We start from the raw sequence: 24,611 nt of genomic DNA on the forward strand, positions 1-24,611 counted from the left end.
AAAATCTCAAAATTTATAATAATACGGTTATAGAATCAGATAATGCTGAGTTCTTTGAAAATATATATCCGTATAAAAAGGAATGTGAGTCGATTGGTGAAGGATCTAAACGACTTCGGGAAGAAACAAAAGAAAGTACACTTAACCAGGAGGATCCAAGACGTAGTAAACATCAAAGAACGTCTACTTCATTTGGACCAGATTTTGTGACTTTCTTATTGGAAAATGAGCCTCAAACATTTAAAGAAGATATGTCTTCTTCGGAATCATTGTTATGGAAAGAGGCAGTCAATAGTGAAATAGAATCCATATTGAACAATCATACATGGGAATTGGTTGATCTTCCTCCTAGAAATAAACCGTTGGGTTCTAAATAGATCTTTAAGAGGAAAATGAAAGATGATGGCACTATTGACAAATATAAGGCAAGACTTGGGTTCATAGGGTATAGACAATGAGAAGGTCTTGACTATTTTGATACATACTCTCCAGTTACAAGAATTACGTCCATACGAACGTTAGTAGCGTTAGCTACAGTTTATGGTCTTGAAATTCATCAAATGGATGTAAAGACGACCTTCTTAAATGGAGAGTTGGAGGAAGAAATCTACATGGAACAACCTGAAGGGTTTGTGGTTCCAGGTAAAGAAAAGAAGGCCTGTAGACTTGTTAAGTCCCTTTACGGATTAAAACAAGCACCCAAACAATGGCATGCGAAATTTGACCAAACAATATTGTCAAATGAATTTAAGATAAATGAATGGGATAAATGTGTGTACATTAAAAATGTTCCAAATCACATAGTCATTGTTTGCTTATATGTGGATGATATGCTCATAATGAGTAATGACATTGCCAACATAAATGCTACTAAGCGTATGCTAACTAGCAAGTTTGATATGAAAGACTTGGGAGTTGCTGATTTAATTCTGGGAATTAAGATCCATAAGACTTCTCAAGGTCTGACATTGTCACAATCTCATTATATTAAGACAGTACTTGAAAAATTCAAGCACTTGGGCTTTAAAGTTGCAAAGACTCCAATTGACGTGAATCTTGCATTAGCAAAGAACAAAGGCCAAAGCATATCACAATTGGATTATGCTCATGTGTTGGGATGCTTAATGTACATCATGAATTGTACACAACCAGATATAGCTTGTGCTATAAGTAAATTGAATCGATATACGAGCAATCCAGGCCAATCTCATTGGATGGCAATGAAATGAGTTTTGGGATATTTAGAACATACGCAGGGCAAATTGGATCACCAGTTCAACTGATTCTAAGTCTACAAGTGGATATGTATTTACTATTGGTGGAGGAGCGGTATCTTAGAAGTCATCCAAACAAACTTGTATTGCCTGCTCTACAATGGAGGCTGAGTTCATAGCCTTGGATAAAGCCGGTGAAGAAGCTGAATGGCTCCGGAATTTCTTGAAAGATATTCCATTTTGGCCCAAACCGTTGACACCAATATGCATACATTGTGATAGTCAAGTGGCAATTGGAAGGGCTGGGAGCATTATGTATAACGGTAAATATCGTCATATACGATGAAGACATAAAACAGTTAGACAATTACTCTCTAGAGGAATTATCACGATTGACTATGTAAAGTCAAGTGATAATGTGTCGGATCCACTTACAAAAGGCCTAACTAGAGAGGTAGTTGAGAAGTCATCAAGGGAAATGGGACTGTGGCCGAGAACAAGTCATAGTGGCGGTAACTCTACCTAGAAGACTGGAGATCCCAAGATCTAGGTTCAAGGAGATCAAACAAAGTCATCAATGACGGTTCAACATTGTCAACTAAACTTTTGGTCCATTCTCGTGATGAGACAATGTTAAGTACCAAGGATAAAGCATTAAGGCTTTTTAATGATTTCTAATTTTGATACGGGATATATCAAATAGTGTATCTACGGGGTGACACGTTTAGGAATCACCTATGTAAGTATGAAGTGTTAGCCGCTTCAAGGAGAACTTTGTAAGGCCAGTTCTCTACGCACTTATGAAACCAGGCGGTGTTCATGGCTGAAACAAACACAACAATGAGAACCAAAGACGGTTAAGGGTTGATTGTATGACTTGTGGTTGTCTAGGTATACACCAAAGTTCGACGGTTCAAAGATATCAAATCTACCGATTGATCGAGTATATCCGATATAAGTTCACTACGGAAAGTTCAAAGGGAAACCTACTTATCCAAATGCAATTAATCCTTACTTGTGAATCACACAGTTTTTCATGCATACTTCCGTGATATAGCCATTCTCCATTAATGTGGGGGATTATTGGATTATTTATTTATTTAATTAATAAATTAAATACTTAAAAGAGGGTGAATGAGAAATGGAGGAAAATAAAATTTTTGAGTGAAATTTTAAGTTTTCCCCTTGGTAAATGGATATTGTCCTATATTGGAAGAGGAAGAGGGTTTTTTATGGGTATATAAGCAATTGCTCTTCTTCTAGCTCTTAAATAGTTGAGAATAAGGCAAGCCTCGCGCCGTCGTCGTCGTCGCTCGCTCGGCTTCGGCTTCGGATTCAGATTCAGATTCGGTCAAATGATTGATTGATTAACTTTTTGAACCAAATTTATTTGTTAATAGTAAATTATTAACGGAAATGTTATTAAATATTTGTTTTAATAACAGAATATTAATATTAAATATTAATATTAAATCCAATCCGTTTTTCTGTTTTGGTAACAGAAAATTAACTACCCTCCTCAATTTTCCTTCTTTATGTTCCCTCTTTATTGTTGAGTAAATAGCCATTTATGTAATGTCATTTATGTTGTGGCCATTTTGCAGAAACAGCCATTCTGAAGAGTTGCACCTCTTCAGATTTCAGCCCAACTTTGGCTATAAATACAACACTATTCTGCTTAGAATTTCACTACGATTTTATGAGTTTCTTCTCCTTCTGCATACTTTTAGCATCAAACAAAGCAATAGTAAGTGTGATTTGCTACCGAACTTTGTGTTCGCTGAAACACTGGGGTTTGAAGTACCACTACACCAGTGTGTAACTCGTTCTATCATGGGAGGAAATAATTCATAATCTTGGGTACTAGGAGGGGATTAAATTCCTTAAGGAAACACTGTGAATTCAGTGGGCTCGGATTGGTTTTCTGTTATTTCGTTGTTCACTTCTGTTTATGTTCATTTCTGTTTATGTTCATTTATATTTCCAGAATTATTTTACAAATACAGTTTACTAACAACTTTATCCCATATTTGTTCCGGAGATAACTTTTACACTAAAATGGTGAGATTAGTGTTATCCCATATAGAAGGTGGGATAACTAATCCCATGGATATCCCACCATTGTACCAAACAACACCTAACTGTAAGCAGCTGTGCTTTGGGCCTTTGCCATGTTATATGTTTACATCTAACCTAATCGTTGTTTTTATTCAAATAAGTAAATGGCTAGCAAATATGCATACTCCAGAATATGAGTATATATACGTCTTACCGTTCGTATTGTCTACAAAATATATATCATGTCTACCATGCACTTCTCAATTTTTAACATGAGATCATTCATACACAATGCAACTATCTCATAAAAACTTTGAAGGCTCTCTTATATATACACACTCTATTGATGAAATTCAATGATCAAGGGCTTGAATTCGATTCATCTTCCGTTGAAACTTATTTGTTGCTAAAAAAATCCCACATTTCATTCTTTAGATTAAGTTAAAAAAATAATTATAAATATAAAAGAAACAATAGCCTTTTTCCTTTATAATGTTCGAAAGAATGACATCCCATTTATACGTGATTATTCCATTTTGATTTAATTATATTCCATTTGGTTGAATAAAAATGTACATCAATTACAGATCTTGAAAAATTATCCTTGTGTATTACGCAAACATGGGGGATAAGTTGGAACTTTTTTCTTATCAAAGTAATTTCTAAAATTATCCACGTACTAGTTCGAATTAGTAATTTTTATAGTTGCTCCGGCTGCTATTTTGGGAATTGATTTTTTGGGGCTCAGAGTGGTAAAAATTGTGGGGGAAGTGCACGGTTAGCCACTAATAACACATGTATTTACTTTTAAGTCACTATTTAAAATGTCTTTAGTCTTTAGCCGTTGCTTTAATAAACTTTACCTGCCCGGACGAAAACACCCTTTTCCCCATAAAGTTCAGGACCAAGTGTCGTTAACTTTTAAACTTGTAACTCTAAGTTCAGGACTTCATGACTACATGTCCTTAACTTTTGAACTTGAAACTCGAAGTTCAGGACCACCTGTCCTTAATTTCTGTGCTTGTAACTCTAAGTTAAAGACTATTAGTCCTTAACTTTTGAGCTTGTAACTGTAAGTTTAGGACCTATTGTCCTTAACTTTTGAGCTTGTTAGTCTAAGTTCAAGACCTATTGTCCTTAACTTTTGGGCTTCTTAGCCAAGTTCAAGACATATTGTCTTTAACTTTTGAGCTTGTAACTGTAAGTTCAGGACCTATTGTCCTTAACTTTTGAGTTTGTTAGTCTAAGTTCAGGACCTATTGTCCTTAACTTTTGGGCTTCTTAGCCTAAGTTCAGGACCTATTGTCCTTAACTTTTGAGCTTGTTAGTCTAAGTTCAGGACCAAGTGTCCTTAACTTTTGAACTTGGAACTTGAAGTTCATGACCAAGTGTCCTTAACTTTTGAACTTGGAACTGTAAGTTCAGAGACCGATTGTCCTTAACTTTTGGGCTTCTTAGCCTAAGTTCAGGACCTATTGTCCTTAACTTTTGAGCTTATTAGTCTAAGTTCAGGACTTCAGGACCTATAGTTCTTAACTTTTGAATTTGTAACTGTAAGTTCAGGACCTATTGTCCTTAACTTTTGAGCTTGTCAGTCTAAGTTCAGGATCAAGTGTCCTTAACTTTTAAACTTGTAACTCTAAGTTCAGGACCAAGTGTCCTTAACTTTTGACGCTGAGTAAAAATGCAGTACCCGCCACGCCGTCAGCTTCCTTAAATCTTTCAGTCTCTTTCATAACTCCTTCTATCTATATCTTTATTAATTAAAGCGTTAAGCTATGTTATGGAGTATGTATAATAGAAATACCAACGGAATTTTCAGAGTTGCATGAAAACAAAAATGGATAATTGACAGGATGTTCTCTTGTCGGTATTTCTGATTGAAACTTTTCAATTTTTGTGATACACTGCAAAGTGATAAGCCTTCTCTATCTCAAGAAACCAATAACAACAACAACAACAACAACGGCCCAGTATAATCCCACAAATGTGGTCTGGGAAGGGTAATATGTACGCAGATCTTACCCCTACTCCGAGGGACAGAGAGGTTGTTTCCACTCAAGAAACCATCTCAATTAATATTGGAGACAAAGTTGTCGTCCTCTTGATTTATCAACCTGCAGAATTAACTAATTCCCTGCTGACAATGGGTAAAAATTATAGGGAATTGGATAAAACCAGCTTCTTCAAATAAATGGTGAAAACAAGAAGAAAAGACCAGACTCAACGGTAACTAGTTGCACAATTTCTCATTTCGAATTCTGATCATTTTACAACTGGTACTATTGCAATTATCAATTTCCCGAATTAAACAATTATAGAGTAGAGAAACAAACGGAATGGAAAACTGAAAAGTAGAGAACGGAGGAGTTTGCTCATCAAAAACCGTTATCGGCGGCACAGTTCTTCTCCCTAACACATGGAAGTGATAGAAGAAAGGGTAACACAGTCTTTTCATATTAATTTTAATAGACTAGTGACTACTATTGCTAAGCATTAAAAATGCTGGATAAAAAGTAAATATCACTTTAAAAAGTGGCTACTCCACACAATTTTTGAACTTAGACTAACAAGCTCAAAAGTTAAGGACAATACGTCCTGAACTTAGGCTAAGAAGCCTAAAAGTTAAGGACAATAGGTCCTGAACTTACAGTTACAAGCTCAAAAGTTAAGGACAATAAGTCATGAACTTAGACTAACAAGCTCAAAAGTTAAGGACAATACGTCCTGAATTTATAGTTACAAGCTCAAAAGTTAAGGACTAATAGTCTAACTTAGAGTTACAAACACAGAAATTAAGGACAGGTGGTCTTGAACTTCGAGTTTCAAGTTCAAAAGTTAAGGACATGTAGTCCTGAAGTCTTGAACATAGAGTTACAAGTTTAAAAGTTAAGGACACTTGGTCCTGAACTTTATAAGCAAAAGGATATTTTTGTCCGGGCAGGTAAAGTTTATTAAAACAGTGGCTAAAGATTAAAGATATTTTAAACAGGGGTTTAAAAATAAACACATATGTTATTAGTGGCTAATCATGCGGTTCGGGCGACGGGTATCCATCCGGGTTAAGAAACGAAGGCTAACAGAAACTCCAGCAACGAGAAAAAGTGAAAAGGATCAAATCTTAATAGTCTCTCCGAAAGAGAGAATCAAGTAAAAAATGGGGGATTACCATTTCGTGTACTCGGAAGAACAATCGACGGAAGAACTGATGAGAGCGAATACAGAGGAAGCTCGGAAATCTCCCTCCAAAACCCCATGTTTTCAAGCCCGCCCCTTTTGCTCCTTCTGAGGATCAAAATTCCAATTCCAAATCCAAAAACAAAGATTGGATCGATGACAAAACCCAAGATGAGCTTGACGATCTCGAAGATGACCCCGATCTCAATGACGATCGCTTCCTCCAAGAATACAGGTCCCTTTTTTCAATATACACACTTCATATACTCCAATTGTGCAGGATTTGAACTTTATGGGTTCCCTAATTATAGTTACTGGGCCCAAAATTAAATATTTGTACATAGATTTCTATATATAGGGTTTGACCCAAAGCTACAGCTTTAATTGTACGCCCACCCCTGGATGAGACATAGATTAAATCAAGTCAAGATCCTTCTTTTATTGAGTTTGTTAGTGTTTAAAAATTGTTTCTTTACATTTCTTTTCCTGATTTTCTTAGCAGACACAGGCTAATCAAACCTTAGGATTTATTAGAGCCTTTGAAATGTCAGGAGCTTCAATGTCATTTATAAAACGCAAGTTATTACCTAGTTCGAACTGTGGTCTGTTATATCACAAAAGCTAAGTACCAAAATGTGCCTGTAGATGGATGAGTAGCTGTGGCCTTAGCAGCTTTGCAGCTGATGTAATCAATAAAAGAAGCATCTGTGCTAGTTTCTCATCCTAAGCTATAGATTGAGTTGGGAAATAGGATATTCGTTCATGCGTCACCAGTTTAAGGTTATACAGTGATTGTTTGAACCTTTCGAGTGACATTTCCCCCTTTGGAACGTCACTGCCATAAAAAATCACCTAATAAGCATTTCAGAGTTGTCTTCTAGGTGTCTTGTTTCTGTCAATGCAACAGCTTGCCAAGATCATTTTTTTTGAAAAACAGAGGGCAGAGTGCAAGCCGTACCACCAAGGTGTAGGACAAAGGAGCTATTTCAAGCCAGCCGAACAAATAAGATCCAATAGAATAGGCCTATATTAGAATGCTTTCGTGCACTCACAATGGAGTAGAATTTTATTTGCTGCCTTCTTTGCTTTCTTACAAAAAACGCAGCAGTAGTTGAATTATTTTCCATTCTCTTTTCTTGTTATCAGTGAAAGGGCTTCATGGTAGCTTCATAATTGAAGAGGAATGTAGTATGGGATCTTCTCTCTTCCTAATCATTTTTCAAGTAAAAATCATGTTTAAAGTAAACTAAAACTGCAAAAAAAGTGTTACGAAATTTACTAACTTGAGGATTGTCCATGGACTACAATATAAGCCTTCACTGTACAACAAAATGTAATAAAGAGACATGATAGATTAATGTCCTATTCTTGAGCTGCTTTTTGTAATGGGACTGTATATCATTTGTTCCCCGCCTTAATGGACATATATAATATAGGGCACTTACGAAAAAACAAACATATATGGGGTACCACTTCCTTTGCAAAGCAGTCGGTTGGACCTCTAAAACATGGTACTCTGTTTGAGGTAAGCCTAGTAGTTGTTCAGCCTCTATATGTACACGTACTGCTACGAATCAACCCACCACTATTCTCTCAGACGACTAACAGTTCCATCCAATGGTCTTTTCATTTTCAAAAGTGTCATCCTTTAGAGGTTCTCCAATTATTCATTTTCCCTCGACTCTATGTTGTTACATTCTTGCATTCCTTTGTATCTCCATATGTTTCAATGCATATTGTGTTATCTATTCATACCCCACCCTTTACACCTGTATCCATCCTTTAAAGTCTGGCTGATTTGGTCCCTTGTTGAATAAAACAAAAGTTCAGAATGCAAGTCAAATAAAGAAACTCTTTTCCAAAGCTAAGAAGTGAGAATTATGGAATTGTGTTATGATTATCAAACCAAGTGGCGTTATTTTCTTGCACTCATTTTTGGTTGGGATTAGTTTCTTGGGTCTTGTTTAAGAAACTATGGTATAAAAGCTGTTTTGGCATTATAGTTTTGTTAGTGATTGACGTGCTCTTGAGAATTAGTTGCCTCTGTTTCAACTTAGTCAAATTCAGTTTTACTCCTTATTACGTACACAATGCAAAAGTGCACATGCAATTACACTGATATGGTAATTATGAGATATTGCTATATAGCTTCAGAGCTGATATGAAGTTGAGAGTTTCTTGTATGTGTTTCCTATGTTGTCGTTAAAGGATGAAGAGGTTGGCCGAGATGAGAGAAGTTGCTAAGATTGTGAGATTTGGATCAGTGATCCCAATTTCTGGATCGGATTTTGTGCGGGAGGTTTCCCAAGCTCCAGAAGATATCTGGGTGGTTGTTCTTCTGTATAAGGATGGGTAAGTAATGCTCTCATCTCTTCATCACCGTAGCCAGCTTACATCATCCTCTTGAGCTTCAAATATGTTTATGCATAGATGGTACTCTTTTCTCTCTTTTAGCTCCATGCCAGTCTTTCTGATAGAATTTTATGCTCTTTATAGATACTCAGGCTGCCAGATACTTTTGCAGTGCTTAGAAGAATTGGCAACAAAGTACCCTGCAACAAAATTTGTCAAAATTATCTCCACAGATTGCATTCCGAACTATCCAGATTGTAATCTTCCAACTGTTTTGGTGTACAACAACAGTGCATTGAAATCAAATTATGTTGGGCTTCATAGTTTTGGTCGGAGATGCACACCCGAAGGTATGCTCGTCATAGTGGTTGTCTCGTTGCTACCCCAACATTTTCTCTTTTTTTCTCTTTTTGCATGATTTAATGAAGTCGTTGACTTTCTGGCCCAACTTCCTTTTAGTACTCTTTCAAGCGGTAGTAATTTGCTGGATTCATTTACAGTGTTGTGCCCACTGCCATCTACCTTCCTCTATGAATATTTTTGTGTAGGCTTTTCATGCAGACGCTATATCGGTAAAAGCCATATTATAAACCATTGCTTGTGCAATTAACAGAATTTTTCTTCTTTTCTGGGAATTTTCTATTAAGATCTTGTATAATTGCTGTAAAGCTTGAGCAGGGCCTTTCTTTTATTTTCCCATTTTGTTGTTGCTGCAAACATGGTCTATTCCTAATCCTTCTTTTGTGGGAGTTGGTCCTGTGGCACCAAGAAGGGCTGTGGGTGGGTGCTACTACTGAAATTAGATGATAACTGAAATTACTTCAAGAGTGTGTTGTAGGCTTGTAGCTATCAGCGTATTTCTCATGATAGTAAAATATAACCACACTAACCATGCACCCAAGGGTGTGGCCTAGTGGTCAATGAAGTGGGTTGAGAAACATGAGGTCTCAAGTTCAAATCCCAGCGGAGGCAAAAAACACTAAGTGATTTCTTCCTGTCTGTGCAAGCCTTGGTGGATAGAGTTACTTGATACTTGTTGCTGGTGGGAGGTAGGAGGTATCCCATGGAATTAGTCAAGGTGCGCGCAAGCTGGTCTGGACACCACATTTATTAAAAATAAAAAGATAAAGAAAAAACCACGCGGACCATCTTTTGTACTGGATCATGTTAATTGCAAGGGGATAAAGAGGACTAGAAGTTTCCTTTATGCTAGAATTCAAGACGATGACGATAATAACAAAAATTATGCCTCAGTCCCAAGCTAGTTGGTGTCAGCACATGAATTGTTGCTGTACATGTTGCCCTATTTGGACTTGTTTAGTTCCAATATTCATAAAAGAAATGCTATTATAACTCTTTTTACAGTCCAGCTATTTCAGACTTGGCATGTTCTGATATTTTTTGGGTTAGGCATATATCTTTCAAGTTGGACTGCATGTTTCTTTATTAATTGTTGTAAGAGAAGGGCTGACTGTTGTTTTAATTACCCTCCAAGTATTTTCCTGATTTCTTTTGATACACTATGTTATCTTTGTATCCTAAAATAAACCCAACCCCCCCCCCCAAAAAAAAAAAAAAAAAAAAAAAACCACAAATAACAAGATATAATGGGATGGTCAGAGATTATTGCCTTTTGGCTGATCAGGTTAAGCAAGCTGCAGTCTTACTGCTACAACATGGCCCATTGTCTTGTCATGATATTTATAATATCTCAACAGAGTTGTGACCATGGGTTGATCTAGAAGTTGGAATTGTGCCCATCGACCTTCATAACCTTTACATAGGTTTTGTCATTCTTTTGGCAAGTTTTCTCCTGTTACCTCGATTTGCCTGCTAGTATTTGAAGAAGTCCTTGAATTGTAGTAAGTGACGTAGCTGTTAATCTTGTACATGCGAGACCTAACCAGTAATTTTAATGAATCATGTGATGGTATTTATGCCCTTGGGAAAACCCTGAATCGCAGCCCTCTTTCTGGAAAATATCGCCTGGTGCATCTAACCATTCTCAGCAAACCTTGATAGCAACTCTAGTTCTTTATGCTGTTAAGTTTAATCTTTTGGAATTTTGATCAGGTGCTAAGTATTGTATTAACAATATGTTTGCTACTTCCTGCTGGCCTTTTTTGGGGTTGAAATGATTGATCTGCATTTCCTTTATTTCAGGTGTTGCATTGACGCTGTGCCAGTCAGATCCTGTTCTAAATGATGGGTATAGCAGGCAGGAACAGTCCAGAGAAGCTGTGCTGGATGGAGTAAGGAAGAGGTTTCTCGAGAAGGTTGTGGCAGCGCATGAAGACGATGATGGATCTTCTAGCGATTAGTCCTGAAAATTTTATTTGCTTCTTTTATAGCTTGATGGAATATGTATGCTTTCTAGTGATACTTCTGATACACCTCTGTTCTTTCATTTTCGGTTTTCCCTTGGTAAACCTCTATAGGTTTCAGGTTAGATTTGCTCAATGAAAAAATGAATTTTGCTCTATAAGTTATTGATGTTTTTGAAGAATTACTTCTTTCAAATCCTTTGAACGCTGAGAAGGGTTTTGCCGAGGAAGACATGTCTATGTTGTGGAACAAAATTCGATTTGATATGAGTTAAACCTATTTTTTAACGGGGGGGGGATTTTGCTCAAAAGCGCGCATACCTGTAACGGGTAGCGGCAACTTCCTGAGGCAGCTATTTCAATAACTTTTGACAACATATTATTACAATTTTGTGATATCATCGGTAGGTCACGGATTCGAGCCGTGGAAACAACCTCTTGCAGAAATGCAGGGTAAGGCTGATACAATATACCCTTGTAGTCCGGCCTTTCCCGGACCCCGCGCATAGCGGCAGAGGCGGAGCTAGGATTTGGAGTGTGTGGGTTCTAAAATTTAAAATAAGACTATGACCTAAAACTAATATACAATATCAAACCGACTAAAGAATGAGTATCGATATTTAGCATTACCATTTCAATTGCACTCGACGAGTTGTCATGTTTTGAAAACGATCAATGATCGCATCATTAGATACACTTTCAAATATTTCATCCTCTATAAAACAAACTAAACAATCATTCAAAAAGTCATCACCAATCCTGTTTCGCAAATCATTTTTAATAAACTTCATTGAAGAAAAAGCTCTTTCAACCGTTGCAGTAGCCACAGGTAATATCAAACTCAGCTTGACAAGCAAATAAACAAGTTCCCATGTCTTGTGAATATTTGTTTTAACCAATGTCTTCGACAGATCACCAAGCCCTTTCAAGTTAGAGAATGCCTTGTCCATTTCTCGCACATAGTCAATATAGTTGTCAAGCTCATAACTAAGATCTTCAAGCTTAGAAGCAGTGAACTCATTTGGATAATATGTAGCAAGTTTCATAATCTTGTTTTTATCATAATTCACAAAAGAATCATCAGGACTCAAACTAGCCATACCAAGAAACAGACAAGTATTCACTTCACTAAAACGACTGTTAAGCTCCGAAAATAAAAAACCTCTACGTACAAATGATGAGAATATGTAACAGTTAAGCTTTTACGCTTCGACTTTCCAAGTGCATACTTCTCATCCATTTTTGGGATTACAATACCATTCTTATCACAAAACGAAGAGACATCTTCTATCAAAGAATTCCATTTAGATTCTCTCATTGTTTGCAATTGCCTCTTTGTGAAATCAACAAGTTTTATTGCACTAACAATATCTTGATTTTTTTTTTGAAGGGCCATATTCAAATCATATGTAATTGCCAATAGTTTTAACATCAAATGTAATATATAAATGAACTCATAAGATCTTATATCTTCCACTAGACTTTTGGCTAATGCTTTCTCCTGATAATTTGAACCCTCATTTGCAAGAACTCCCAAGTATATGAACAATCGATGAGAATAAATAAATAAAGTTACGTAATGTCTTAAAGTGAGATTCCCAACGGGTATTATCTGGTCTTTGAAGCCCAAGTTCTTGATTTAATCCACTTCCTGTATGAACTTCACCAAGCACTAATAACTCATTTAATTTTTTAGCTTGATCATCTCTAAGCATCCCCCTACGCTTATAAGAACCTCCAACAAAATTCAAAACATTAGCAAGAATGTCAAAAAAATTATTTACATCATGGTGTTTCTTTGCAACAGCTACAAGAGTCAATTGCAACTGATGAGCAAAACAATGTATGCGATGAGCCGAAGGATTATCTTTCAAAATCAAAGTTTTAAGACCATTGATGTTTCCTTGCATGTTACTAGCTCCATCATACCCTTGTCCTCATATTAAAGATGAACTCAGTGAATGTTTTAAAAACAAAGAATATATTTCTTTTTGTAATGCATGTGCAGTTGTACCTTTAACATGAACAAGACCAAGGAGTCACTCAATAAGAATTGAAGAAGGAAGGGTCTAACTTGTAAGGGAGAAAGAGCATACACTGATACACAATGTCAATGGAGAGTTGGAAGCATACACTGATCACTGGATTTGTGGTACCAGTGATGTCAATCAACACAAGCAGCAGAACCCTAGCTTTTTTTGATTTGGGATTTGGAAGAAAAAGTTTGTGTTTAGAGTTGGGAAATGAGAAGCTTCTGTTCTTTGTTATAAGAAAGAAAGCACGTTATGTTTTATTTAATGTTATTTAGTATCTGTTGTATTTAATGTTATTTAGTATCTGTTGAAAGGAAAGTAAAGAAAACGTTATCGTTAAGTTGATTTGTGAAAAAAATATTAAAAAAAAAACGAAATAACATACTGCTTTAAAGGGGAATTAAACCCTCATCTTTTTCCCACGAACCTACAACCCCTACCATTGAACCCAAACCTCTTTTGTTATTGAGTTCAGTATAATATATTTATATAGATGTGGTAAATTTTTCAATACAAATACAAGGTTTCGGAAAAAGTCAGTGGGTTCGTCCGAACCCGCACCCACTATTGTACCTCCGCCCCTGCATAGCAGGAGCTTAGTGCACCGGGCTGCCCCTTTTGAGGTATCACTGGTAGTTTCTTGTAAATCAAGAGACATGCACTAAATCAAAATCATAAAACTAGGATCCTGTATTATTACACTTTGTAACTTTAGCATATTATTTGGAAGGTTACATCATGATGAATATGGTCCCGTTGATCTCTGCAGATAACCAATGAATGGAAAAAAAGGAACTTTATTTTATAGAAATAACTCTACAACATCACTATTGTTGATAAGAACAAGTGAAGAGCAGGATTCCATATGCAGTTGATTAATTTGAAGGATTGGGATAAATTTCTAAAACAAGCAGTCCATCAGATCTCAGTTGAATTAGTCCTTCACTTGTCCATCCTTGGTATTCAAGAATCACACTGTTAATCCTTAAAACACAGTTTTGGACCATTTCCTTTTGTCTTAGCCGGCTAACCTCTTATTCTTGTCTTCTTTCTGCAGGAGTTCTATCAAATGACAGCTAATCTTTGTCAAAGTCTTTATGTGTGCTTGGACGGCCCTTTACAATCTTTTCAAAAAAGACACATATTACTCTCCAATTTGCATGCATGAAGTCTTTCCTCTCTTCTATATAAGCAGGCTAACTTATCAATCATATCATCCCACAATTAAATATCTTTCTTCTCTTCCATTTACTTCTTCCTTCCTTTTGCAGTTTTGCTCCTCCTAGTTTCTGGCTTTCAGTGTTTTGAAATGGCTAACCTGTTTCTCCTGCTGAATCTGATAGCCGTAGTAAGTTTCTGCTGTGTTAATGTGTTAGCTTTTGAGCCAAGTCCAATGCAAGATTTCTGTGTGGCCGATCCTGCTAGCCTAGGTATTTCAAATCAATGAATAGACGTGTATTGCAATTTTCTCTTATTTTTTAATTTAAATGAAATGGTTTGATGCATTTTCTCACCGTATTGTTTCAGACAGGGTAAACGGCTTAGCTTGCAAAGATCCCAAGTCAGTTCAAGCAGAGGACTTTTTCTTCAGTGGGCTGCATTTGGCTGGCTACACAACAAATGCTGTTGGTTCTAAGGTCACTCCTGTCAATGTAGCTCAAGTACCAGGACTGAACACTCTTGGTATTTCATTGGTTCGCGTCGACTATGCACCATGGGGAATCAACCCTCCTCACACTCACCCTAGAGCTACTGAGATACTCACTGTCCTTGAAGGTTCTCTTCAAGTTGGTTTTGTAACCTCAAACCCCGAAAATCGTCTTATTACTAAGGTACTTAAAAAAGGCGATGTGTTTGTATTTCCTATTGGACTTGTTCACTACCAACGCAATGTTGGAAAGGGAAATGCTGTTGCAATTGCAGCATTGAGTAGTCAGAATCCTGGTGTTATAACCATTGCTAATGCAGTTTTCGGATCGGATCCAGCTATAGCAACAGATATTCTTGCCAAGGCTTTTCAAGTGGATGAAAGCATAGTTGCTCTGATGCAATCAAAATTTTAAACAGAAAGTTTATTTATGAACAGACCTATGGAAGCTTGGAATCTTTGTTATTAATTTTGTGTGCTATGTTAAAGGAGTGAATTCATATTTGTTTGTTTACTGTGTGATTCATGAAAATGTAATTCCAAGAGGATACATTTATTTTTTCTAGAGTTTTATGTTGTATTTTTTAATATATATTCAGTTTAACGGAGTTCTTAATTTCTTGAAAGTTAGGTTTTGACACAGTTACCCACAAAAACAAAACTATTTACCCTTGTCTACCCATTTGTTTTCTACCCATAAACTAATTACATTTCCTACCCATAGTAGGTTTTTGTGGGGAATTTTTTCTTTTTTTCTCCAATTCTTTTTTATTTCTATGCTTCTTTTCTTTTTTTTTTCTTTTTTTTTTCTTTTCTCCTTTTTATTTTTCTTGTTTTCTTCTTATTTTTTTCTTTTTTCCTTTTCTAATTTCATTTAACTTCTTTTTTATATTCTTTTTCTCTTCATAATCTAATTTCATTTATTGTTTTCACTATTTATTATTATTATTATTATTTATATTATTACTAAATAAAAATCAAATTGTGTACCAATTAAATGTAGCTAATACAACCAAATAAATATTAACTATCATATGATATCAGTATAGTATATAACTATACCAACAAGGTATACAATTGTACGCAAAGAGTTAAATTTTTTTTTAATTCAATTATTAAACTAAAATAATATCAGTTGTCAATAAAAAATTTAAAAAATTCTAAAAGGATCTAATTGTAAGAGTATACCATTACGTTATATAGCATATTATAATTATTATTTTTTTTGCATTTTCAATCTGCCCCTCACGCTTGGGTAAAAGCTTAAAATAAATTAAAAGGGAAAAGACAAGTGAATTTACGGGTAATAAGTATATTATTATAGTATATTGTATACTATTACAACATATTGTTATAGTATCTTGCATATTATTACAGTATACCATAACAATATATTGTATACTATAATAGTATACCGTTGCAGTATAACTATATACTCCTATAGTATATTAGTATACTGTAGCAGTATACTGTTTTGTAAACTATAATAGTGTACTGTTGCAGTATAACTATATACTCCTACATCATATTGTATATCGTAGCGGTATACTGTAGCCGTATTCTTCTTCGATTTTCAACTGAAAATTTCGATCTCAATCACCTCAAATCAGCTCCAAATGCTATCCAATTTCAGTATGAACTTCCAGAAGGTACTATAAGCAATATTTAACAGCACCCACTTTGAATCAAACAAGAAATCTTCAAAAATAAAATTGAGCTTCAAGCCCAACAATGGTGGATAATGGAAAGATTCTCAAAGGATGATATTAGCATGGGACCAGAGACGTAAATGACCAGAGACTTCTGTAAATGCCATATCCACAAATATTATTACTGCCACACAAAACTAAGGATATTCTTTTGGAGTTTGAATCTCTAATTCACAACTTGAGGTTCTCTTTCAAGATTCCTTGTTTGCGGGAACTATTTCATTAAAGTTCGTACTCAACAACTAAAGCCCTTAAATATTTAATTGCATGCCAGAAAAAAAATTATGAGGTTGCTGGATAAGATAATAGAGAAAAGAAGAAAATCCAAAGAAAAGTTTGATGATTTTCTAGCTCAGCTTTTATTTGTAGGTTGCGGTTGAAAAATTAGCGGGTAATTAATTTGGGCCTATGAGTAGGAATAGTAAATAGTTTGGGCATGAACATTAAAGGAAAAATAGTTTGGATTTAATGGGTATAAAATGAGATTTTGTCAAAGTGAAAACTTTATTGGTAGGTGAATGGCCTAAACTCTTGCTTTAGATTATGCAAGCGATAATACTTTTAAGGAGCTATAATAAGTTTGAGTGCCCTTCAATAAATAAATAAATTTAAGTGACTCGAATTTTGTCAAATCAAGAACCGAATTCATTTAGTTTGATATTTATTTGCAAAAGAATAAGTTTCACTACAAAGAAAACGTGCAGTTAGCTCACATTTTAGTTAGAGCTATCGAATCGTAGCTAATATGCAACACTAGCTAGACAATTTCTATCTCCTAGTCAATTTTTAGTTTGAAAATTTAGTCACACGTAATACCTTCCTCAGACTTGAAATTAGTTTAGAATTGTTTCAAGCTCAAATTAAAAGACCAACGCGGCACTTTTTTTTTCCCCAAATTTTTTCGTTTAGCTAGTCACTACAACAAAGTAGACAATTGGTAATAATTCTTTTAGCGAACCATAATATCGCTTGCTAATTTCAATAAATGGTAACAACTTCATTTAATAACACCTTTTTTTCTTGTACATAATTTCAGCTTTGCTAATGAAAGTTTTGATTTATCAAAAACGTTTTGGCAATAAAAATTTTTACCATGTTTTTTTAATTATCAAACTGTTACCATATTTACAGGGCTATTACTTTTAAAGCCAAAATCTTCCAATTTTTTTGCAATTACAGTTCAATGCACCAGCTCTTAAATGTTTGAAATCCTAATAATTTTTTAGATTTTGAAGTTTTTGTTCGAGTAATATAATAATAAATTAAATATAATGGATTTGAGAAAAAAAGATAAAATTATAAATAAATTGGCAACAAATTGCTTACATATTTGTCAAAATATATTTTTATTTCTGGTAATATACTTAATTTCTCTCAAAACTTGTTTGGCATACGGCCTACAGAATTAATATAATTTATTTAATTCTGCCTTATTCTTCTTTCTGCTAAAAACATAAGTGGGAAAAGTTTTCCCCCAAAACCCTCTCTCTTTTAGCTTAACTTTTGCTGGCCTCCGTTAAACCCTTCTAACAGAGCTCTGAAGTAGGGGATTTCGAAATCGTCAGCCTCCTTTCCCTCTAAGTTTCAATCTTAGGGTTTTGAATTTTTATGTAAACATACAGAAAAATCACTAATTTTTGCTGATGTTTTGATTCTTCATTGTCGTAAATTGATTGCTTTAAGACTAGCATGAAAGAAGGAGTTTTTTTTTTCCTTTCAAATAGTAGTGTGTTGTAATACAGAAAATTTGTCACTCGTTCTTGTGTATAACTGCATCTTTCTTTATTTTTCTTGGATACAAGCTGCTAGTGATAGTTAATAGTTCTATTTGTATATTTATGTTTAATCGTCCTCCATTGTTTGTTGTTGCAGGGTGATAACGGATCATCTTGCTTTGTTTCGATTGGGATTCTTTCTGTTTCTGGTTTTGTTTTGCTGGAAAAAATTGATTGGCAATGGGTATGGGAGATGATTCCACCATGTCCAATCCGACGAATGACTTGAGCCACGGAATTGACAAGCAGTACCTTGCATCTCCTATTAAGAATTTGGTGGACAAGTATCAGCTTGTTCCAGAATTCTTGAAGGTGAGAGGATTGGTGAAGCAACACTTAGACTCCTTCAATTACTTTGTCAAGACGGAAATAAAGAAGATCGTCCATGCGAATAAGGAGATTAGATCGATACTGGACCCTAACATTTATCTTAAGTACAATGATGTTCATATTGGTGAACCATCAATTATGGTTGATGGCGTAACGGAGAAACTAAATCCACAGAAATGTCGGCTATGTGACATTACCTATGCGGCTCCAATTTATGTCGATATCGAATACACAACGGGAAGTCATGGGCAGATATCAGTGCAAACAAAGAAGAATGTTACCATTGGAAGGATGCCGGTTATGCTTAGAAGCTGTTGCTGTGTGCTATATGGGAAGGATGAAGAAGAACTAGCAAAACTTGGAGAATGCCCACTTGATCCCGGAGGGTATTTTGTCATCAAAGGGACTGAGAAGGTAATTTTGATTCAGGAGCAGCTCTCGAAGAACAGAATAATCATTGATACCGATAAAAAAGGGTGTGTGCAAGCATCTGTTACCAGTAGCACAGAAAAAACAAAAAGCAAAACAATTGTAAAAATGGAGAAAGAAAAGGTGTACTTGGAGTTGAATATGTTCAAAACCAAGGTCCCCATCATGATTGTCATGAAGGCCATGGGTATGGAGAGCGATCAAGAGGTTGTGCAAATGATAGGAAGAGATCCTCGGTTTAGTGCTCTGCTTTTGCCATCAATCGAGGAGTGTGCAGATCTCAAGGTGTATACGCAACAACAGGCATTGGAGTTCCTCGAGAGTGATAAGATGCTGAAAATGTTTTCATATTCTGCTGGTCCAGTTGAGAAGGGAGCGCGAGCTTTGAGTATTCTTCGTGACATATTTCTTGCAAATGTTCCTGTACATAAACATAATTTCCGCAAAAAATGCATATATGTTGCAGTGATGATGAGGCGCATGATGGAAGCAATCCTAAACAAGGATGCAATGGATGACAAGGACTATGTTGGGAATAAACGACTGGAGCTCTCCGGTCAGCTGTTATCTCTCCTTTTTGAGGATTTGTTCAAGACGATGAATGATGAAGCTAGGAAGACAGTTGATGCCCTTTTAGCAAGGCCCAGTCGCTCCAGCCGTTTGGACATTTCTCCATACATAGCAAAAGATAGTATTACTGTGGGCATGGAGAGAACCCTATCTACAGGCAACTGGGATGTAAAACGATTTAGGATGCACAGGAAAGGCATGACTCAGGTTGTTGCTCGGTTATCATACATTGGATCATTGGGCCACATGACAAAGATCTCGCCACAGTTTGAGAAGTCTAGAAAAGTTAGTGGTCCTAGAGCACTGCAACCAAGCCAGTGGGGGATGCTCTGCCCTTGTGACACCCCGGAAGGTGAAGCTTGTGGATTGGTGAAAAACCTGGCATTGATGACTCATGTTACGACAGATGAGGATGAGCAGCCTATTATTTCTCTGTGCTACTGCTTGGGTGTTGAGGACTTGGAACAACTTTCGGCAGAAGAACTTCACATGCCAAGTTCCTATCTCATCATATTAAATGGACTTATTCTAGGCAAGCACAGGAGTCCACAGGTATGTTTTTGCTAGAAGTGGAACAGCTATGTTTTTTCCTGTATCTGCCTTTGAACATAGGCTTGTTGTTTACTTTTCACCAATAATCTCTTCTTTCAATCAGCGATTTGCTAATGCAATGAGGAAGCTACGGAGGGCTGGTAAAATTGGGGAGTTTATAAGCATCTTTGTGAATGAAAAGCAGGTAATTTGACAGTTTGTTCTTTTGCATCGTCGTCCTAGTATTGATTTTGTCACTTGTTAAAACTACCTATATTGGTGTTGAAATCCCTTTTAGTTCAAGCTGTATCAGGGTGAAGACTGCGTTCGGGGACCAACGGCTTCCTTGGTGTCTTTTGGCACTTAAAAGTTAAACCTAAGGGAACATAGCAACTATATATTTTAGATGAAGTCTTACGTTTCATACTAATGGAGGGAAAGATGAATAAGATGTCCACTAAGGTATCATTTGCTTGTTTTACTGTAAAATGAGAATGTTGAAATTTGAAAGGCTGAAACTTAGCAGCTGGTAAAATGTTTTCGAGAATAGGAGATCCCATGTCTTTGGATTTAATTAAATTCTGTTAAGTTTCGACATAGATATTCTGAGGTCTGAGGGAAAATGGTTCCTTCTGTATCAGGAGCCATATAGATAATTCCTATATCTCTGATAGTTTTTGGGTAGCATTGCTCCACCATAGTGATGCTGTTGGCAAAATATTTACGTTTTCCCTCTTTGCTTTTATCATTTGAAATTTTCTGGTGATTAATTATTATGATTTCAATGATCATATATAATGTTTGAAGAAATCTCTTGCAGCGCTCTGTTTACATCGCCTCAGATGGTGGACGTGTTTGTCGTCCACTTGTCATTGCTGACAAAGGTGTTTCCAGAATCAAGGAGCAACATATGAAAGAGTTGAGGGTACTCATCTTACCTGGATCTTACTTCTGAGCTGTATGTTTTCATGTCAGTTCCGCATCTGATTTAAAAATTTATTCTTTGTAGGATGGTGTGCGCAACTTCGACAGCTTTCTAAGGGATGGTTTGATAGAATATCTTGATGTCAACGAGGAGAACAACTCATTGGTTTGTGTCAAGCAAATGAGGAGTGCATTCTGGTAGTGTATTGATTATAGTATTATTTACACTAGTACTGACTGCGCAAATGCATGTTTTTCAGATTGCTCTATACGAGAAGGAGGCTACGCCAGAGACAACACATATTGAGATTGAGCCTTTTACAATCTTAGGTGTTTGTGCTGGTTTGATACCTTATCCTCATCACAATCAGTCCCCTAGGAATACCTATCAGTGTGCGATGGGTAAGCAAGCTATGGGAAACATTGCCTATAATCAGTTGAGTCGGATGGACACATTGATCTACCTTTTGGTGTATCCTCAACGCCCTTTACTGACTACAAGAACGATAGAGCTGGTTGGTTATGATAAACTAGGGGCTGGGCAGAATGCCACTGTTGCTGTGATGAGTTATAGTGGGTATGACATTGAGGATGCAATAGTAATGAACAAGTCTTCTTTGGATCGAGGTTTTGGGCGTTGCATAGTGATGAAGAAGTACTCAGCCACATGTTTGAAGTATGAGAACAACACATCAGATAGAATAATTAAACCACAGCGTCAAGGATATGAAGCTGAGAGGATGCAGATTCTGGATGAAGATGGACTAGCTTCTCCAGGAGAAATTATTAGACCCCATGATATCTATATCAACAAGGAGTCCCCTACAGTCACGAGGACACCAGTCTCGTCTCCTATGAGCTTGCCGGATAGCGCATATAAGCCTAGTAGACAAACTTATAAAGGTCCTGAAGGGGAGACGCCTGTTGTTGATAGGGTAGCTCTTCACTCTGATAAGAACAACAATTTATGCATCAAATTTATGATCCGTCATACCCGCAGGCCTGAGATTGGTGACAAGTTCAGTAGTAGACATGGGCAGAAAGGAGTGTGTGGCACCATTGTACAGCAGGAAGATTTTCCATTTTCTGAACGTGGCATTTGCCCTGATCTTATTATGAATCCTCATGGATTTCCAAGCCGAATGACAGTGGGAAAGATGATAGAGCTTCTTGGAAGTAAAGCTGGAGTTTCATGTGGTAGGTTTCATTACGGCAGTGCTTTCGGAGAACCCAGTGGTCATGCAGACACAGTTGACACGATCAGTGAGACTCTGGTAAAGCATGGCTTTAGCTACAACGGCAAGGACTTTATTTATTCAGGGATAACCGGTATGCCACTACAAGCATACATCTTCATGGGGCCAATATATTACCAAAAACTGAAACACATGGTCCTAGATAAAATGCATGCTCGCGGGAGTGGGCCTCGTGTTATGATCACAAGACAACCTACCGAAGGGAGGAGCAGAAATGGAGGTTTACGTGTGGGAGAAATGGAACGTGATTGCTTGATTGCATATGGTGCAAGTATGTTAATATACGAGCGCTTGATGATTTCTAGTGATCCCTTTGAGGTTCAGGTTTGTCGAAAATGTGGTTTATTGGGATATTACAACTACAAGCTTAAGACTGGCATTTGCTCTATGTGCAAGAACGGGGAAAATATATCTACAATGAAGTTGCCTTATGCTTGCAAGCTCCTAATCCAGGAGCTCCAATCAATGAACATTGTCCCGCGATTAAAACTATCAGAAGCCTGATTGTAGTGTCATTTGTACTTGGAAAATGATGCTCAGATGGTTGCCATAGCCAGATCAATGTAATTGTATTTTTTTTTGGCTACTAAATGTAATTGATTTCACTTATTTGTGCTTATTACTATTCCCTCCCTTTTTGCAGGACACACGTGTGGAAAGACAAAAAGGTTCTTGCTCGTTCAGTGAAACATGAGACTGGAGAAAAGAGGCAATTCTCTGCTTTAATGGGAAATTGTTTGATGTGCAGCATAGAAGAAGTCTTGTTAACGTTTATTTGGCTGGTTTATAGAATATAGATGCTTACTATTTCATACATCCTCCATTTCAATTTAGATAATGTAGTTTGACTTGGAACAAAGTTTAACGAAAAAAAGACTTTTGAAATATGCGTGTTAAAAGCTTAAGGTGCAAAAACTTTGAAGGCCATGATATTTGTGTGGCTATAAAAGCTTCTCATTAAGGGTAAAGTGGGTAAAATGAAAAGTTTAAAGTTAAATTGTTTCTAAATATAGAAATGTGTTATTCTTTGAAACAGAGGGAGTACTAAAGTTTTCGTTGGTCTCTTTTTTGTTCTTGGTGATTAGCTTTTGTCTTTTTTGAGACACTTTAGTTTGTTCATGTTTAGTGTTATAACGAGCAACTTCCTCAGGAGAAATATAGTTCCTGGTATCCTTCTCATCTGCAGCAACATTAGCCAAGATGTCTGCTACCTTGTTATAGCTTTTTTGGAAAATCTAACTTATTTTGAGAAGTGTTTTTCAAAAGTACTTTTGTTGAGAAATTGTGTTTGATTAATCATCTATATCTATATCTTCTATATTATTATAAAAGCATGAATACAATGTCGGTTTACAAAAATAACCTTATAATATTAAGCATAATAACTCATAATAAAAGGATATAACCGGAATTCTAGATATTAACCTTATAATCTTATTAGTTTTAGGACATAATACTACACGTTAGGAATCCTACATGATCACATTTAGGAATCCTATTAGTATAATTACTTTCGTATGTCTAATTCATATAAATTGAACAAGTAAATATCTTTAGTCATGTAATCCTATTACTTTTAGAATACACCTTAAAAATTCCTATTTGATTCCTATTTACTTTTAGGAAAAAAATCTTAAAAATATTACATTTAGAACAAGTAAATATCTTCCATACACGTTCTTCTTGGAGGAAGTTGACACAAATCAATTTTTTTTTTTTGACGGGTGAATCACTAAGCTATCCCATAAATAAATACCTAATTGGAATTCAATTTGCTTATTTTTATTTCAAGAATATTAAACTATACTATTTAGGGGTTGATCTAATATTTAGGATTTTGAAGTCAACTATTAAATATATTATCCACTTGGACAATTTAACATTGTGCAATAGAATCATGACTTTGCATAAATTTTCAATTCCAATTTCCTTCTCTTATAAATATGAAGTATGGAATATTTCATGCTGAAGGAACGTTTTAACGCATAAGCTAAATTTTCAAGTATAATAATAATCGCAAGAAATATATTTCTTTCATGGATGATGAAAAGCTGAAGGTAGAGTCAAATGAAACTATTGGCACTACAAAAATATTAGAAAGATCTTATGGCAACTATTGCTGGTTGTATAACAGCCAGAGCCATCAACGATATTTTTCTTACCAAGATAAGATGATTTTTAGCGTATATGCATTAAAAAAAATTATTTTATTTTGTCATCCTAGAAGTATATATATGTTAATGCAAACAATCTAATATTCTTTGCATGGTTAATATATAAG

General features: G+C 35.9%; 3 protein-coding genes and 1 pseudogene across 5 annotated transcripts; 3 read left to right on the forward strand and 1 right to left on the reverse strand.

Moving 5' to 3' along the window:
* The first annotated feature begins 6,321 nt into the window (after positions 1 to 6,321).
* Positions 6,322 to 11,333, forward strand: LOC107832628 (uncharacterized; annotated as a pseudogene).
* Positions 11,334 to 11,751: 418 nt separating this feature from the next.
* On the reverse strand, positions 11,752 to 13,035 carry LOC107832623 (uncharacterized). Its single transcript, XM_075252928.1, has 3 exons — positions 12,702 to 13,035; positions 12,298 to 12,655; positions 11,752 to 12,217 (listed from the first exon to the last, which is right to left on the reverse strand). Exons 1-3 carry the CDS (start codon positions 13,033 to 13,035, stop codon positions 11,752 to 11,754), a joined length of 1,158 nt encoding a protein of 385 aa, XP_075109029.1.
* A 1,352-nt stretch (positions 13,036 to 14,387) lies between these two features.
* LOC107832622 (putative germin-like protein 2-1) lies at positions 14,388 to 15,373 on the forward strand. Its single transcript, XM_075253721.1, has 2 exons — positions 14,388 to 14,588; positions 14,686 to 15,373. The coding sequence occupies exons 1-2, from the start codon at positions 14,468 to 14,470 to the stop codon at positions 15,219 to 15,221; spliced, it is 657 nt and encodes a 218-aa protein (XP_075109822.1). The 5' UTR covers positions 14,388 to 14,467; the 3' UTR covers positions 15,222 to 15,373.
* A 2,586-nt stretch (positions 15,374 to 17,959) lies between these two features.
* Positions 17,960 to 23,215, forward strand: LOC107832626 (DNA-directed RNA polymerase III subunit 2-like). 3 transcript variants are annotated; one of them, XM_016660484.2, is made up of 7 exons: positions 17,960 to 18,075; positions 18,388 to 20,171; positions 20,275 to 20,355; positions 20,971 to 21,075; positions 21,160 to 21,240; positions 21,335 to 22,893; positions 22,974 to 23,215. In XM_016660484.2, exons 2-6 carry the CDS (start codon positions 18,471 to 18,473, stop codon positions 22,832 to 22,834), a joined length of 3,468 nt encoding a protein of 1,155 aa, XP_016515970.1. In that variant the 5' UTR covers positions 17,960 to 18,075; positions 18,388 to 18,470; the 3' UTR covers positions 22,835 to 22,893; positions 22,974 to 23,215. The 3 variants fall into 3 exon arrangements, with proteins under 3 accessions (XP_016515970.1, XP_016515972.1, XP_016515971.1); XM_016660486.2 differs by having other exon boundaries at positions 17,962 to 18,057; XM_016660485.2 differs by having other exon boundaries at positions 17,998 to 18,125.
* Positions 23,216 to 24,611: the final 1,396 nt, after the last annotated feature.

The sequence above is a fragment of the Nicotiana tabacum genome, chromosome 5 (assembly GCF_000715075.1).
Source record: "Nicotiana tabacum cultivar K326 chromosome 5, ASM71507v2, whole genome shotgun sequence".
NCBI lineage: Eukaryota > Viridiplantae > Streptophyta > Magnoliopsida > Solanales > Solanaceae > Nicotiana > Nicotiana tabacum.

Coding starts and splice junctions, on each gene's coding strand:
- LOC107832623 (XM_075252928.1), bottom strand. CDS start 13,035: ATGCAAGGAAACATCAATGGTCTTAAAACTTTGATTTTGAAAGATAAT. Junction 12,656..12,701: donor ATCTCACTTTAAGACATTAC/GTAACTTTATTT, acceptor TATACTTGGGAG/TTCTTGCAAATGAGGGTTCA. Junction 12,218..12,297: donor GTTACATATTCTCATCATTT/GTACGTAGAGGT, acceptor TGGTATGGCTAG/TTTGAGTCCTGATGATTCTT.
- LOC107832622 (XM_075253721.1), top strand. CDS start 14,468: ATGGCTAACCTGTTTCTCCTGCTGAATCTGATAGCCGTAGTAAGTTTC. Junction 14,589..14,685: donor GGCCGATCCTGCTAGCCTAG/GTATTTCAAATC, acceptor GTATTGTTTCAG/ACAGGGTAAACGGCTTAGCT.
- LOC107832626 (XM_016660484.2), top strand. CDS start 18,471: ATGGGTATGGGAGATGATTCCACCATGTCCAATCCGACGAATGACTTG. Junction 20,172..20,274: donor GCAAGCACAGGAGTCCACAG/GTATGTTTTTGC, acceptor TCTTTCAATCAG/CGATTTGCTAATGCAATGAG. Junction 20,356..20,970: donor TCTTTGTGAATGAAAAGCAG/GTAATTTGACAG, acceptor AATCTCTTGCAG/CGCTCTGTTTACATCGCCTC.